General features: G+C 44.3%; 1 protein-coding gene across 4 annotated transcripts; it reads left to right on the top strand.

Annotated features, from left to right (window-relative positions):
* Window positions 1-1,509: 1,509 nt before the first annotated feature.
* Window positions 1,510-13,042, top strand: bicra (BRD4 interacting chromatin remodeling complex associated protein). 4 transcript variants are annotated; one of them, XM_056234136.1, is made up of 15 exons: window positions 1,510-1,621; window positions 3,130-3,175; window positions 3,271-3,316; window positions 3,803-3,868; window positions 4,101-6,101; window positions 6,258-6,443; window positions 8,113-8,703; window positions 8,977-9,181; window positions 9,777-9,859; window positions 9,986-10,111; window positions 10,229-10,275; window positions 10,428-10,576; window positions 10,687-10,781; window positions 10,873-10,978; window positions 11,127-13,042. In XM_056234136.1, the coding sequence occupies exons 2-15, from the start codon at window positions 3,135-3,137 to the stop codon at window positions 12,800-12,802; spliced, it is 5,418 nt and encodes a 1,805-aa protein (XP_056090111.1). In that variant the 5' UTR covers window positions 1,510-1,621; window positions 3,130-3,134; the 3' UTR covers window positions 12,803-13,042. The 4 variants fall into 4 exon arrangements, with proteins under 4 accessions (XP_056090111.1, XP_056090113.1, XP_056090114.1 ...); XM_056234137.1 differs by having other exon boundaries at window positions 1,511-1,621; window positions 10,876-10,978; XM_056234138.1 differs by lacking the exon at window positions 3,803-3,868.
* Window positions 13,043-15,331: the final 2,289 nt, after the last annotated feature.

Genomic DNA, 15,331 nt, shown 5'->3' with positions numbered 1-15,331 from the left:
TTACAGGACAAAACTATGACATATGACATATACAGTGTCAGAGAAAATCACTAAAATATAATGTCCCCTACAGAGGACAAAAGTCTATTCCTGGGTCCCAGTTAAAGGGATAGTTCACCAAAAATGAAAACGCTGTCATCATTTACTCACCCTTAAGTAGTTCCAAACCTGTATGAGTTTCTTTCTTCCGTTGAACATAAAATCAGATATTTTAAAGAATGTTGGTAACCAGACAGTTGACTGCACCCTAGACTTTCATAGTATTTTTTTTTTCTACAATGGAAGTCAATGGGTGCCGCCGTCTGGTTACCAACATATCTTCTCTTGTATTCAACAGAAGAAAGAAACTCATACAGGTTTGGAACAGCTTGAGGGTAAGTAAATTATGACAAAACTTCATTTTGGGGTGAACTATCCCTTTAAAGTGGAGTTGGAGCGGGTCATAAAGTGATGCATGTGCGCCCTCTGCTGGACACTGCAGGCAGCGGCGGTAGTGCAGTAGTTTATTACTAGAACCTGAAATGATGAAGGGGCGCAGACAGGTTCGTCTCAACTGAATATTTGTAATAACCTATCGACATAATGTCATGAGAATTATCGCGTTACATACTACTGTTCCGATCGGTTATGTCATGGCTGATAGAAGACGTCTCTATTGACTGTGGGACATGCGCAGTTGACAGGAGACAAAGAGGAAGGAGTGGGTGGCGGATGAAATCTATTCATCGCGATATTTCTGTCACAGCAGTCAAGCACTGGGACACCCGTAAAGGTCCAAGCCACACCCTTTAATGTAAGAAATATTCAAGCACAACTTCAAATGCGACCAATCAATGGGGGTAAACAATATGGAAGACCACGCCCCTTATACATACTTCATAAAAATGCCTTTTTTGTGAGGGGGCAAATGGTTAATTTTAGCCTTTATTACAAAGAAGCCAACCCTCCACTGTAATGCTTGAGGTCGCACCACCCCTTATTTGTGATGTTTAACAAACAGGGCCAATCACAGCCGCCAGTGTTTCATCAAAACAGACTCCTTTGTCATAAAAACATCCGGACCCAAGGTGAAGCTGTACAGACAACTGCCTGTTTGTTATTGTGGAGGGAGCCATCTTCCAACACAGTCCCATCTAACTGTTGTGGGAAGTGTGTTTCTTGGGGAGGAAGATGAACAGTTTTAATCATGTAAAAACAAAGTAAAAAAATATTGTATATATATATAAACTGGATATATTAAATTAAAATGGTAATCTTAATGTTGTTCAAGTTAAGGTTAAATTTAATTCTCATTGAACGTTACATCTTATCTAATCTATAGCCTATGTTTACAACCTTGAAACAAGATAATGTATTTACGTTTAATGCAATCAATATATTTCAGTGTTGCAGTGAAATTGATACAAAAATAAAGTATTATATTGTGCCGATGTAAAAGGACAACATGCGTAATTATACCGCAATATCAACAGCAAAAACAACAGTGTGGTGGGGTTTGTTAATCAGGCGATCGTTTCAGGCCTCTGTTTCCTGCTTGTGAGAGCTGTGCTTGGGTCCTGACGCGGAGCCCGTGCAGGGCCGTACTGGAGACCCCGCGCCGCCTGCACCTCTATCGTCTCGGGTGAGTTTGATACAATGTAGCAATTTCTCTTTAATTCTCTATAACTATTGCAACGCTGCAACATTCGCATGCAGACCTCACCTCTTCCCGCTTCATTTAGCCGGCCCGTTGCATAGGTCGGTTACTAGTTTGAGTTTACAGCGAATTCCCAAGCATACCCCCTTGATCCAGGAGTATTCCAACATAAACTCATATTTAGCAGGGATAAAGATAGGCTACGCAATTGCTTCTATTGGAGTTCGAACACAAAATATTCAACAATCGTGTGCACTGGCAACAGTGAATGCGCTCGTACGGCAGAAATACTACGTGTTTACAGTCAGTTGTTGTCAGATTTGTTCGTATTGCGTCTGTAAACGCACATATAACAGCTAGGAAGCTAGCTAGCCACAGCTAACTGAATCTGCTGCAGAACGAGCGTTAAAAAGCGAATTAAATGCGCTCTATGTTTGTAAACCTATAAAATGGTCGCAAATAAAAGCATCTGCACCAGTGGGAATGTCGAGGGAGTTATTACATCTTTGCAAATGAGCAAAATAACCGCCGTGTCCTGCAGGTCCAGAGTGTCCATTCACGTCTCCGGTGTTGTTCTGATGCGAGACCCTCTCAAAATGACCTAAAACAAATCTCTGACAGAAGAAGCTTTCGCAGATATTTGTTAATGATGGTCTGTGTGCTATTCGCACAGTCTGTTTGCCCCCAACAAACATTAGTGGCGTCCCCGCCTACCTCATCCTCATTTTGTGGGTTTGATTTGTTTAGCTCGAGACTGTGAACATGAACAGGCCAGCGACTCACCAAAGTCTGACACTTGCGTGAAAATAGGTGTTTGTAACTCTGTAAATCGTGATATTTGACACTCGGTGGTGTTTTTCTGTCTGTAAAACAGTGTGAGATGATGCGCGCGCTTTTTCCCATCAGCTCTCGCGCCACAGACTGTGAAAGTTCAGCTGTTGCCTTCAAAGTATGTGAAAGCGTTCACTCTTTTGTTTTTTAGTGTAATAATTTGATATTATCGACAATGAATGAATGTTTTAATGATGGAAGTCAATTCACCAGAAAAGTATACCGTAATGATGGGTTAATATATTAATATGCGTAAATATCTGAATGCGTAATACCAAGGGTTGCTCACTTGTTTCTGTTATGTTTCGTTATTTGTGTTTTTGGGTTGGGGTTTGGGCACGTACGCGCACTGATGAAAGATTTACCTGGCACACATTTTGTCTGCTTTTAATAGTATTTGCATATGTCAACAGTGTGATTTATTCTCTTTAAGATTGAAATTGATAGCGTCTGAAATGGTGTAGTTCATAAACGTTTTAATAATGCTGACTGATGTTCTACTTTATTTTCACTAACGTACATGGTTTGATTCAAATAACAGATTGACTCACCCACATTTCTCTTGAAAGGAAGTACTTGCTTGAAGATTTGCTTTTGAGGTTTGTGTAATGTTTAGCAGATTTGTATACATTTTAATGTTTGTGCACTTTTTTTTTGTACAGTTGACATGGATGATGAAGATGGCAGGTGCTTGCTAGATGTAATTTGGTAAGTTGTTACACCAAAAATGGCATAACTGTGTTGAAGTTTGGATGTTGGCTGTAATGTAGACCCAGCTAAATAACATTTTTCTTGTTGTACAGTGACCCAGAAGCACTCAATGATTTTCTTCATGGATCAGAAACACAAGTGAGTACTTTGCGTAAAAAAAAAAAATCATGTTCAGTTTTTCACAAGCTCCACTGTGATGAATGACACATTTGAAAGTGTAACCTAGATGCATCACACACACAAAACAACAAGATTTCCCACAAACTTTTCCGGGTTATCTTTACATTTCTTCCCCCTAAATCGGTTGTCCAGCTTATTGATCTTTTCTTTAATTTCAATCCTGATTTTTTTCCCTCTTTTGTTAATTTGTGAATATGAAATACTAATCTAATTTTCCTCTTTTGACTCCTGTTTTCTTTCTTGTTTGCTTGGCCTTTTAACTTGGTTATGCCTGCATTTTGTTCTGGTTGATTGGTGCACTGTCCTCACTTTGCTCTTCCCTTGCCTTTCCTTCTTTGTCTGCCTATTTGCCCTTTGTGCATCTGCTCCCTGTCGCTTTCACACGCCTGTCTGTGTGCTGTGGTGATTTCTGCCTGTCCTATACCTGGGTATATCTGTCTGTAGCTGGACACTGATGACCTTTTGGATGGCTCAAGTGACCCGTCCAGCTCGTTCTTCTCCAGCACTGGGGTGAGTAATATCCCCCATTTGCGCCAACCTCCTGTCTCCATCCTTTTTTGTAGCACGTGCTCCTCAGCCCCACCATCCAAAACAGATGCATCGTGTGCCAGATCTGCATCTCCAGCAGTCAGTCCCAAAGGCCTACCACCATCCCAGATCCATCCATGCCATCTAATTCTTGCATCATTCTGAATGTGTGGCTAGGTTGAAGGGCTAATATTGGTCTTATTGTCTTTTCCAGGGCCACATTCCTGAGGTCCAACCACAGGTTCAGCTGTCAACAAATGAGCCAGGCCTTCCAAGAGTCAGCGTTGATTTGGACTTCCTGGAGGATGATGACATCTTGGGGGGATCGCCGGGAGGAGACAATGGAAGCAATGGTGTTGGGGCAAATCATGAGCCCTGTGACATTTTGCAGCAGAGTCTGGCAGAGGCTAACATCACAGAGCAGAGCCTTCAAGAGGCAGAGGCTGAGCTTGACCTTAGTTCCTTTGGGTTAACTGGCCTTACACAGGTGGTCCAACCGCTGCCTGATGCTGGGCTGTCTGGAGTGGGCATTGGAGGTGCTACTCAGATTTTTCCAAACCAAGGCACCCCTACCGCACCCTCAAATGCCACCCAAGACATGCTTGGCTCAGTCCTGGCACATCCAGGCCTGCAGCTTCAACCCCAGGTCATGAACAAGGCTATCAGCGTCCAGCCATTCGTACAGCAAGTCGGGCTTGGAAATGTAACCCTTCAGTCTATTTCAAGCCTTCAGGCCTTACCGAATGGCAGTCAGTCCGGACCGTTGGGCATTGGACAAATTCAAGTTGTGGGCCAACCCACTGTAATGACTATAAATTCATCTGGGCAGCAGATTTTGACGAAAACCATGGGTGGCTACCAACTGCATCAACCTGGGCCTGAGGCAGCAAGCGCTGGAACGCAGGCTGGGCTTGGAGGCTCTGTTTTGAGTTCAGGAGGTGGACTTTTAATTCAAGGGGGCAAGGCCACTCTTGGGTCCCCTGCCTTAAATGGGCCAGCTGTCAGCTTGAGCAACACAAATACCAACAATAGTGCAACTACAATGGCCACTGCTGGTGGCATTGTGGGTTTCGGTAATGCCTCTCTGGGTGCAGGAATTGGATCTCAAACCCAGTCTCAAGGCCAAATCATGCAGAATGTCATCATCCAGCGAACGCCAACGCCAATTCAGCCCAAACCTCCTCAAGGGGGTTCCATCCAACCCAAAATCTTCAAGCAACACCAACAGCTTCCTGCCCCACACAACTTGCCAAATGATGCTAATAAGGCTCTGGGGGTGCAGCAAATCCCAGTGTCAGCTGGTCAGAATGTAACGTTCCTCCCTGGGAAGCCTGTCTCAAATGTAGTCTTGAGCACACAGGCTGCATCACAGGGAACGCAGTTTTCTCAAGCGCTCTTAAGGCAACAAGGCCCCCAAACGTCAGGCAAACCGCTCAGTGTTCACTTGTTAAACCAACAGGGCAGCATTGTCATTCCCTCACAGACTGTCCTGCAGGGTCAAAACCACCAGTTCCTCTTACCAGGGCTTCAGGCGGGAGGTCAGATCCTGACTCAGCATCCCGGGGGTCACATCATTACCAGTCAGGGGCCTGGGGGACAGCTAATTGCTAATCAGATCTTGACAGCCAATCAGAACATCAACCTGAGTCAAATGTTGGCCTCACAGGGTCACCCTGGTGCTGCCCATATTCTCTCTGGACACATCCAGCTCCAGCCCGGTCAGATGTTCCAAATGCCGGTGTCATTGGCGCAAACGCAGACACAAGCCCATCCGGTAACGGGCCACGTACAAACGGTCATCCAGGGCATGCCTATACAGAATTCCCTGTCCATGGAGAGCCTTAGCCCAGCAGTCAGTTTGCAGACGTTGGAGCAGTCTGGTGGCATCCCCAATAACGGTAGCAGTGGATCGACAGCCATGGCACCATCCCAGCCAGGAGAGGGAATCACAGTATTGGGCGGCTCTACGGACCCTGCTGCTCACCCAGCACAGACCCAACCCCAGGCCTCAATTCTCACGGTTCAGACGACTGCACCGGTTTCAGTAGCAGCTTCGGTTCCTTCCTCTTCATCTCCATCCCCCACTATGGCCACATCGACACCCTCAATGGTGGGTTTGGGTTCCCAGGCCCAGCACAGCCCAGGAAAGGTGTTCACGTCACCTGGTTCCAGCATGATCCTTAGTCAGGAGTCCCTTCAAATGTTCCTGCAGCAGGTCAGTGTGCTTTCTTTAAACCGTATCTGCTGTTTGTAGACTGTGTCCCTTAGCTAATAAGCTAACATAACATTTGATCCCCAAGCTGACCTCTGACCAGATTGGATGATTGTGTTACCTCTCCCATTCCTGAACTGATAAATGTACCCATGTTAGGACCAACAGCAGCACGCAGGAAAAGACCCACCTGCTGCTGTGGGTGTACCTGCATCTGTTATCGTCAGCGGCAGCAGTTCTGGTGCCGCCCCTTCAGGCCATGACAACTTGTTAGCTGAGACTCGGCAGAGGCAGAGTCCCAGCCCCTCCCTTGGCCCCGCCCACATGGCAACAGTGGTTAACAAGGTAGATGAGCTCATGCTCTGCACTAAGCCCCACCCACTTGTTGCTGCCACTGCTGCGTATTGGACCACTGTCTCCCAGCAGATCTCCCTCTCTTTCTGTCCCATTGTCTTTCTACTGTCATTGCTCAGACTTGGATGCTTTTATTTGTTCCTTCACTCATTTTCACTCTTGTTTTTGCCTGGTTTCAGCATTCTTTCTGCATTCTGCACCTTTCACGAATGTTATCCTTTTCTGTTATTGTTACTGTAATGGTATTATCATTTTTTTTGTCCATTAGTTATTTAGTACTATTATTGCATGCTATACCCCCCCCCCCCTCCCCCCTAATGTATTTGTTTTCCGCTGTTTTTTTGCATAATCATTTTTTAACAGGAAGCTTGCCGAACTACATTGGCATTAATTGGGATATGGGTTGATGCAAAAAAAAAAAATAAACGGTGCAGTTGTTGCTTTTCAAATGGTGTCACATGCAATAATAAAACTCTAGAGACCTTATTTTTCGGTTGTGTGTTTGCATCATCTTCATGCATCTTCCCATGAGCATGTCATGATGGAGCAATAGCTCTTCCTATTAGTTTCCCTGTTGTAAATCTTTGCCACTCACTCTAGCATTCATTTTAACATTCAGACTACTCACTACTTCTGCTCCTCACTTTTGGTAACTGCTGTTTTTAACCTCAATCAGCCCTCCCCGCCACCACCACCCAGCACCCCCAAGAGAAATTAAACTAATTCCCTTCAAGATCACTTTCAAAGATTTGATCTTGATCACTTGCTCGCTGCCCTGAATTACCTTTGCCCTCTACCAGCAAATCTGTTTTGGTTTATTTAGACTTGTACTTTTTTTTTTTCTTGTCTGTTCTCTGTGAACCAATTTTTGTTCTTTGCAAAAATTATGTCCTCATGTCAGTTGTCTTCCCTTCCTGTTTGAAACCCCAATAGTGTCTGTCAAGAGAGCACTAATCTTTTACACGTGCCTGATGTACAGTTTAGATATTTTGTCAGCAGTCTTTGTAAAAACTTTGAAAATATTTTTCCTTTCTATTTTTTCATGCTATTATATTATCCTACTTGTATTTGTTTGTTGCTTGTTGCTAGTTGCTATTTGGTGTTTTTTCACCTCATTTTTGTGTTTTTTTTGCACTTTAGGTATGTTTGCAAGTTAGTCATTGTTTTAGTGATGCACTGGAATAAATTTCTTGGTCGAAACTGAAAACCAGATACAGTTTTGTTTTTCTTTCTGCTCTGTACCATTTGCATATATTGAAAATGATTGTGAAACTGAAGTATAAAACGGTTATGTAAGAAACTTGTTATTGATAAAGTCTCATCATTAGGAGATTAGTCGATAAACTGGCTAAATCAAATGGCAAACAGAATGAATTATAAAGCCGTCTAGAGCTAACTGATGTTGTCTTAGTTTTAGTAATGTGACTTGTAGAATATATATCTGTTTATGTGTTGTTGCTGTGGGTTCATTTTCTTATTGCTATTGAAATGATTTTATTGAAAACATGTTTGTAAACAAGCTGTTCATTTCTGTTAAAAAACTGAAAATTTCAGTGCATCCCTAAAAATGTAATTTCCCCAAATTATTAATTAAAAATAAGAACTGGCTTATTATTGATAATTTTCTCTTCTCCTCCTCCTCCTCCTCTTTCATTCACAGACTATAAAGATCCAAAGCGCATCCCCATCTCAACATGTGGTCACCCCTACACCAACACCCTCTCTGTCTGACAGCCCTCAACCTGCTCAACAGATCCAGTCTCCTCACCAGCACCAGCAGTCTCGGCCTCCGTCGCAGCCCCAGCCTCAGTCTCAAGCGCAGACTCCCTCACGCTCCTGCACACCTTCCTCTTTACCGCCTCTCTTCATCATACACAATCAGATCGGAGGTTCTCCACAACCACCACAGCCAGCTCCTCCACATCAGCAACAGCAGCCTCAGCAAATACAAGTGCAGCTCCAGCCTCAAGTTCTTCCTCAGACTCTGCCTCAGCCTACCACCCTGCAGCCAGACATACCTCCTTCCTCCTGCTCCCCGAAGCCTCCACAACCACTTCCCACGCAATTCCAGTTCCAGCCTGCTTCGAGCTCGTCTCCGGCTGCAGTGGTGAAACAGCAGGTGACTGTGGTGCCGGGGCTGACTGCAGAACAGCAGCATCACCTACAGCTGATCGGTGCGCAGCTGCAGACCATGTCATCGATCACACAGCCCTCTCCTCAACAAAAGCAGCTTTTGGAAAAACTTCACCAGGTATTGCATCATCACCATATACTTTGTTATAACTGGTTTTTTGATGTTTATTTGAATTATATAGAGCACGGCTTTTTTTTTAACATTCGGGTGTCACTGTGGGCAGGGTTACTTTGAAAAAAATGAGGGCGAAAACAGATGGCCATCAAAATCAATGGTCTAAATTACTGTTATGTAGGACTAAAACTCCTAATGTCTCTTTCAAATCTCCATAATTGTTATTTTTTATCAACTCTGATAAGATGATTGTCTATTTGCTTCTGATATATGCAGGTCCAGCAAAACATTCTTCTCCAGGCTAAGCAGCAAGCTCAGGCACAAGTTCAGGCCTCTCAGCAACAGGCTACAAACCAGTTTAGCAAAATGCCAGATCCACCTTCAGTCCAAGTTGCAACTTCAGCAGCAAGTGGCACCATCCAAGCACCAGTCCAGTCCCTTCTGCAGCAGAAGTCTGTGCTTGTCAAGTCGTCTACTACAGGTGGGCATCCCATATTTCTATCCTTTTAAATGTTTACTTTAAAGGGGTCATGAATGCGCTTTTAAAAAAAATGTATATTGTTGTCTGAGGTCAAATTATGACGTTCGCTTGGTTTTTACATTCAAAAACATCAAAATGAATAAGTAATAGGCTATTTTCTACCCTAGTTTTGAGCCTAGCTCAAAAACGCTCGGTTTTTATGGGCGTCTCGCATTGAAGACTTGGAAGTAAACACCCACTGCCGTGAGTGGATAACAGTTTTGCATATTATAATGAGTTTAACGTGTAATGCGCGAATCGTGGGCGGGGCTAACCGGCCGTGTTGAAGTAGGCGTTGATCATCTTCTGCAGGGGTGGTGTTTTATCCTCTTTGTCGTCATAGTTCCCCCACTTTGAAAAACGAGTCGTTTGCTGAGCCTGGTGTCAATAAAAGCTTTTATTGGACTAACAAGGACGTTTTCAGTTCTGAAACTTACAGGATATTCTTATAATATGATGACCTCTTAGATGTCAAAAGCTCAAGGAAAATTTGATTTCTCAGTTCATCACCCCTTTAAAATAATTCTAAGTTGACAATGCGTTATCTCAACCTCAGGTGCAAATGACACTCCATTATTTTCTGCTGGGGCTACAGTGAACCAGGGAGCCACGACTCCAAATCTTGCACAGGCTGTTCAGGTGAGTGAAATGTAGTTGATAGTATTTTTACTGTAGTTTGCAGCTGGACAATTAACCTTTTCAGATATAGTAACTTTACTCAGTGGAGACTGATCATTTTGAATGCATTCTGACTCTGGTTTGCAGGCAAAGCCAGGAGTCATAAGTTCAGTTGGTGGGCTAACTCTGGGTAAAGCTGGTTTGCAGATTCAGGTTTTAGGTGCTGGACTCTCTCAAATGCCTGGACCTCTACCACCCACTCCTCAAACACAGGTACGGTTCAAAATCACATTACATAAGACTGTTGTAATAAACTGATCTGGATGGTGTCTTATTTATGGTAACCTTTTGATATAATTTATTTGAATGTGACCTTTTGTCTTTTCACAGACGTCATTAAAAAGGCCCTTTAGTGTGGAACCAAGCAAAGAGGCTAGGTAATATATTCATTTACAGAGTGTAAATTGCAAACATGGTATTAGAAAAAATCTAAAAATAAACCTATAAAATGAAGTGACATGCTAGTTATACACATTTTTTTTAAAGATCAGTAGTTCTCCTACTCATGTGCTCATGTATCTGTTTGTAGGATGCTAGAACAGCTGCGAAAACAGCAAGGCTCAGTTCTCCATCCTGACTACAGCTCTCCTTTCTACTCGTTTGAGGACACACTTCATCGACTGCTGCCGTACCACCTGTATCAAGGCATGGCTTCGTCCACGGGAGACTACCGCAAAGGTAAACACTCATACCTCTGTGTGAACATCTACAGACCTGTAGTGTAATTGTGTGGCACCCTCTTCGGGGCCAGTGTTTAACTCTTGCTTAACTCTTGGTTCTCTGTCCAGTGGATGATGAATTTGAGAATGTCTCAAGCCAACTCTTGAAGCGCACACAAGCAATGCTGGATAAATATCGTCACTTGCTTTTTGAGGAATCAAAGGTATCATTCAAATCTCACTCACTTGACCTCTCAATGTCTGGAGCTTCTGAGCCCTGAATTCATTGGTATCTTGTGTGTTTGTTACTTTGAGCAGAGGCTGGGTCCCTCTGCAGAGATGGTTATGATTGACCGGATGTTCATTCAAGAGGAGAAGGTTGCTCTGAGTCAGGACAGGGTTCTGGCCAAGGAGAAACCAGGTAATGACCAAGTTAAATTTGCCATGAAATTGTTTTAGGAGCATTGTCTTTGTTCCTGTTTATAATTTATGTGCTATCGGTAGTGTAACTGTCAGTGTATATTCTGATGTTGTGGTATTTAATCACTTTCATCTCTGACTTTTTGCAGAAGAATTTGTGGCCAATTCCTGTTTGCTGGACAGCAGTGCAGTGAGGCCTGTAAAGGTGGAGCTGAGTTCTGTAAGAATCACTTCATCAGCAGCAGTTGCAGGTCCACCTGCACCAGCCACACTTGCTCTTGCTCCAGCCGCAGCAGTTGCCCCTGCTTCAACCACAATCCCTGCACCTACTCCAGCTGCTGCCCCCACTTCTGTTTCTACCCCGGCGCCCTTCCCTCCTACCAAGCTGGTGATCAAGCAAGGTGGAGGGGGAGCATCAGTATCCTGGTCCACCAGTTCAACCCCTACACCTGCTCCTGTGGCCCGGTCGTCTGTGGAGCCAGTAACACCAAGCGCCTCCTTCAGCCGCACTCCGTCCTCCCGCCCTGCTGCTGATGACGACGATGACGTCGCGCTTCCCCAGCGGACCAGCAAACCGCCCATGAAGACCTACGAGGCGCGCCGGCGAATAGGTTTGAAGCTCAAGATCAAACAGGAGGCGGGGCTTAGTAAGGTGGTTCACAACACCGCCTTAGATCCGGTCCACTCCCAATCCCAACTCACGCCACAACTACCGACCCCTGAGCAGCCGCAGAAAGTCAAACCACATGTAACCCCACCCACCACTGTCATTAGAACTCCACCCCCAACTTCTAACCCCACCCCCTCTTCCACGGTCACTACAGTAACAACACACACAGGTTCTGCCTCCAGTAGTGCAACTTCCTGTAGTGGGGCTAAGCCCTCACTTTCCTCCTCCTGGTCTTCGTCGTCCCCTTCCACGTCTTCGGCGCAGATGAATGGCACTCTGGAACACCATGAGGTAGGCGGGGTCAAGCGGATCCCTGCGTCCACAGCAACTCCTTCACTAACCACTTGCCGGCTCCCGCTACGAAAGACGTATCGTGAAAACATCAGTCCACGCCACAGGCCGGGAGTACCAGGAGGAGGTGGAGATACGTTGCCCATTCTGCCAACAGGACCCCCTCTTACCTCTTCCCCGCAGCCACAAGGCTCTTCCCCTCAACCTGAACGGACTGTGATAGCCAGTGTGAAACTAGAAAGGCAGGGTGGACATGGGCGCTCTCACTCCCACACAGAGTCGCAGAGCCTCACAGCGGTGGAGGATGTCCTCTACCGTGGCATCAAAAACGCGTACCAACACCACCGAGAGTTCTCAGATAAAGAGGATGAGGACGAGGCAGAGGAAGGTGGTGGTCTGGGGCGGTTGAAGGCCATAGGGAGCAAATACCGAGAGGGAGGAAGGGGTACCTTCAGGATGGATCAACATGCCCCTGGCCCGCCTTCTCCCGGAGAGTCTTCCTGCACAAGAGACTCCTCGCTTCCTGCCAAACGCTGTAAGTCAGACTCTCCGGACATGGACAATGCAAGCTTCTCCAGCGGTAGTCCGCCACCCGACGACTCGTTGAATGAGCACCTGCAGTGTGCCATAGACAGTATACTGAACCTCCAACAGGGCCCTCCTGGACATGGAGGCTCAGGGAGAGGGGCTTTAGGGAGGGTTCATGGGGCAAACCTGCCTAACCAGCACCAAACCCATCCTTCCTACAGACAGTCCATGCCTCCCCTCTCCACACCTCCGTCATCCACCCCCATGTCCCAGCATCCACAGGTAGGGGGCAGAGGACAGAATGGAAATCTGGTTTCACAGACGCACAGTAGATAACAGCCCCTTTAGCTGAAGTTGACTGAAAGACTGAAAAGCAGGATGTCAATGGATGGGGGAAGCAAACGGAGACACTTTTCCCATGTTCAGCTGTGTTTGCTTTGTTTGTCTGTGGTTTGTGCTGATGAAATGTGTTCTTTTGGTTTACATATGGCCCTTTAAGTGTACTTTCTAAAGTATAAAAAGTGCACTTTGATATGATTTTCAAAATTTTGTCCCTCTTTGTTTTTTCCTGGGACGGTTCCTACGTGGGTTCCCCAATTTAAAGATTTCTCAACTTGTGAGAGACAAAAATATATCACCATTCATTTAATAAATAATCTTTGTAATTACTGTGACGTATGCAGATTGCAGGAACTTTTTAAGTGATATCATGAAAATTGTCATATCAAATAGTAGTTAATTTGTTTATTTTTTTGAGAGACCAATGAATCACTTCTCCCTTTGTTAGAATGGTCCCCCCTACCATGTAATTATATTTTTTAGGAACTGGTGATCACTGCATAGAAGCTCATTAATGCATATTAGTATAGTGCTCTGTCTCCCCGAAGACTTGAATTCAGGTTTTGGTTATCTAACTACATGAATTAACAATGAAGTATTCACTAACCGAAAAGTCACCAGAACTGTAAGAAATCTGTTGACCTTTAAAGCATTCCAGCATCAAGAGCACATTTACAAATCAAACATACAATAACAGCACAGCAAATTTGGGTGATCCTTCTAATAAAATTTTTTGGGGGGGAGAATATTATTACAAGCTTGAAAAACAAGTAATTTTTGCATCTCCGAAGTGCAGACACAAAGCCTCCCTCGTTCATGGTTTTTTTTATTTCTCTTCGTAGGCATATGTATGTTCAGACACTCGTACACATTTAAGATAGAATCACTGAAAGATCTTTGAACCGTTCAGAAGCAAACACAGCGAAAGCAGTGACATGGAAAAAAGAACAATAATAATGTAAAGAGAAAAAAGAAAATAGAAGAACTGTAAGAATTTGAAGTATAGTACTACAGATTAATTTTGTATTGTATTTATTGTGTATAATGACACTTTTTAAAAAAACTGTACATTTAGTAAAACTGTAAATTAAACCTTGCTTCTTTTATGAAACAATCACACCTTTTGTTTGCCATTTGACTTGGTTGTTTTTTAAGACGGAGTGTATTTGACATCATTGTGTACATGTAATGATCTTACTGGCCAGTAGGTGGCATTGGTTAATCGGGTCTGAGTCAGAAAGGAGCAACAGAGTGCAATATAGATGATCTGCCAAGTGTCTCAAATGTGGTCTTTCATGCCATCATCAAGAGTCACGTGAACGTCTGCTCTGCAAACAGATCTCTAGATCAAACAAAAGCCAAAAAAGTCATAATAGAATATGTTGCCCCATGGTGAAGCATCCGCTGAAAGACGAGCAGTGCCACACCCTCATGTTTGCAGGCAGTACTTTATGTAAATGAGTGACTCTACCTATAAAATGCTTGACTCCACCTTCGCATGTGGATGCTCCCCCTCAACACCCTGTCCCCACCCTGGTTTAAACCCATTGTCATCACTCGCCTAAAACCAATCAGCCGTTCTGGGCTCTCCCCTGCTTCTGCGTCAAGCAGTGTTTGAAGAAGAGGTGCAGAGAGAAACGTAGGCAGGGAAAGAGGCAGTACTTGTGTGCAAGCCTAAAGCTGATTTTGCAGCAAGAGACAGAAGCACAGGCAGATCAAGACCTCTCCTCTGAAGAAGAACCGTTACTTGAAACGTTTTACTTGGTGCTTCTCCTCCAGTGCCTTAGACAGATTGTTCCTTCTAAAGCACATCCTCGCGTGTAGAAACACATCCAGAGCCAGAGAAAAGAGTTGCTAAGGTCCGTCATCTCTTCAAGTACTTCAACCTGAGATTCGGCATTCTCCAGGTAAGAGGACAAATCTTGGATTTTTTGGACTGTTCCATTGTTTTGTTTTATAATCCCTTTCTAAATAAAAGAAAAAGTTTAGAGCAGTTGATGCGTGCATTGTTGAACCCCTCCAAAAAAGGATTAAACATAGGAGAAATGCCTCTGGCCTTTCCTTCCTTTACTGGCACACATCAGTGTTCTGGTTCTGTATTACTTCTGGAAATGATCTGAAGCTCAAAGGTTCTCCCAAAGAGTCAACTTTCTGTTGCAATTGTGGTGAAGGATGCCACAAGGCATTTTCCATCTCCTGCGCAACATGTGAGTCTTATTACATAAAGTCAAATCCCAACCATTAACTTTTTTGCCAAGGCAGCTGTGCTAAAGTTGAACTTTTAATCCGACATACAGTAACTAGTTTCTTTTCAGTTGTTAACTAAGGATGGCACAACTTGCCTTCACTGGAATACGTTTACTTCAGTGTAAACTCCATTTTGATTCAGAATAAGTTCTCTGGAAAAGCATAAATCATTCCCTCCCAAAGTAGGGAGTGTTTAGACTCGACTGTGTGCCAAATGCGCATTAGGGTATTTGATGCAAAATCCTGTCAGGATTCTGTCAGAAACACTGAATATGCTTG

Source organism: Rhinichthys klamathensis, unplaced genomic scaffold, assembly GCF_029890125.1.
Source record: "Rhinichthys klamathensis goyatoka isolate OS25496 unplaced genomic scaffold, OSU_Roscu_1.1 h1tg000391l_1, whole genome shotgun sequence".
Lineage (NCBI taxonomy): Eukaryota > Metazoa > Chordata > Actinopteri > Cypriniformes > Leuciscidae > Rhinichthys > Rhinichthys klamathensis.
The sequence above is the reverse complement of the archived record's forward strand: the minus strand, read 5'-3'. Positions and strand labels throughout refer to the sequence as shown.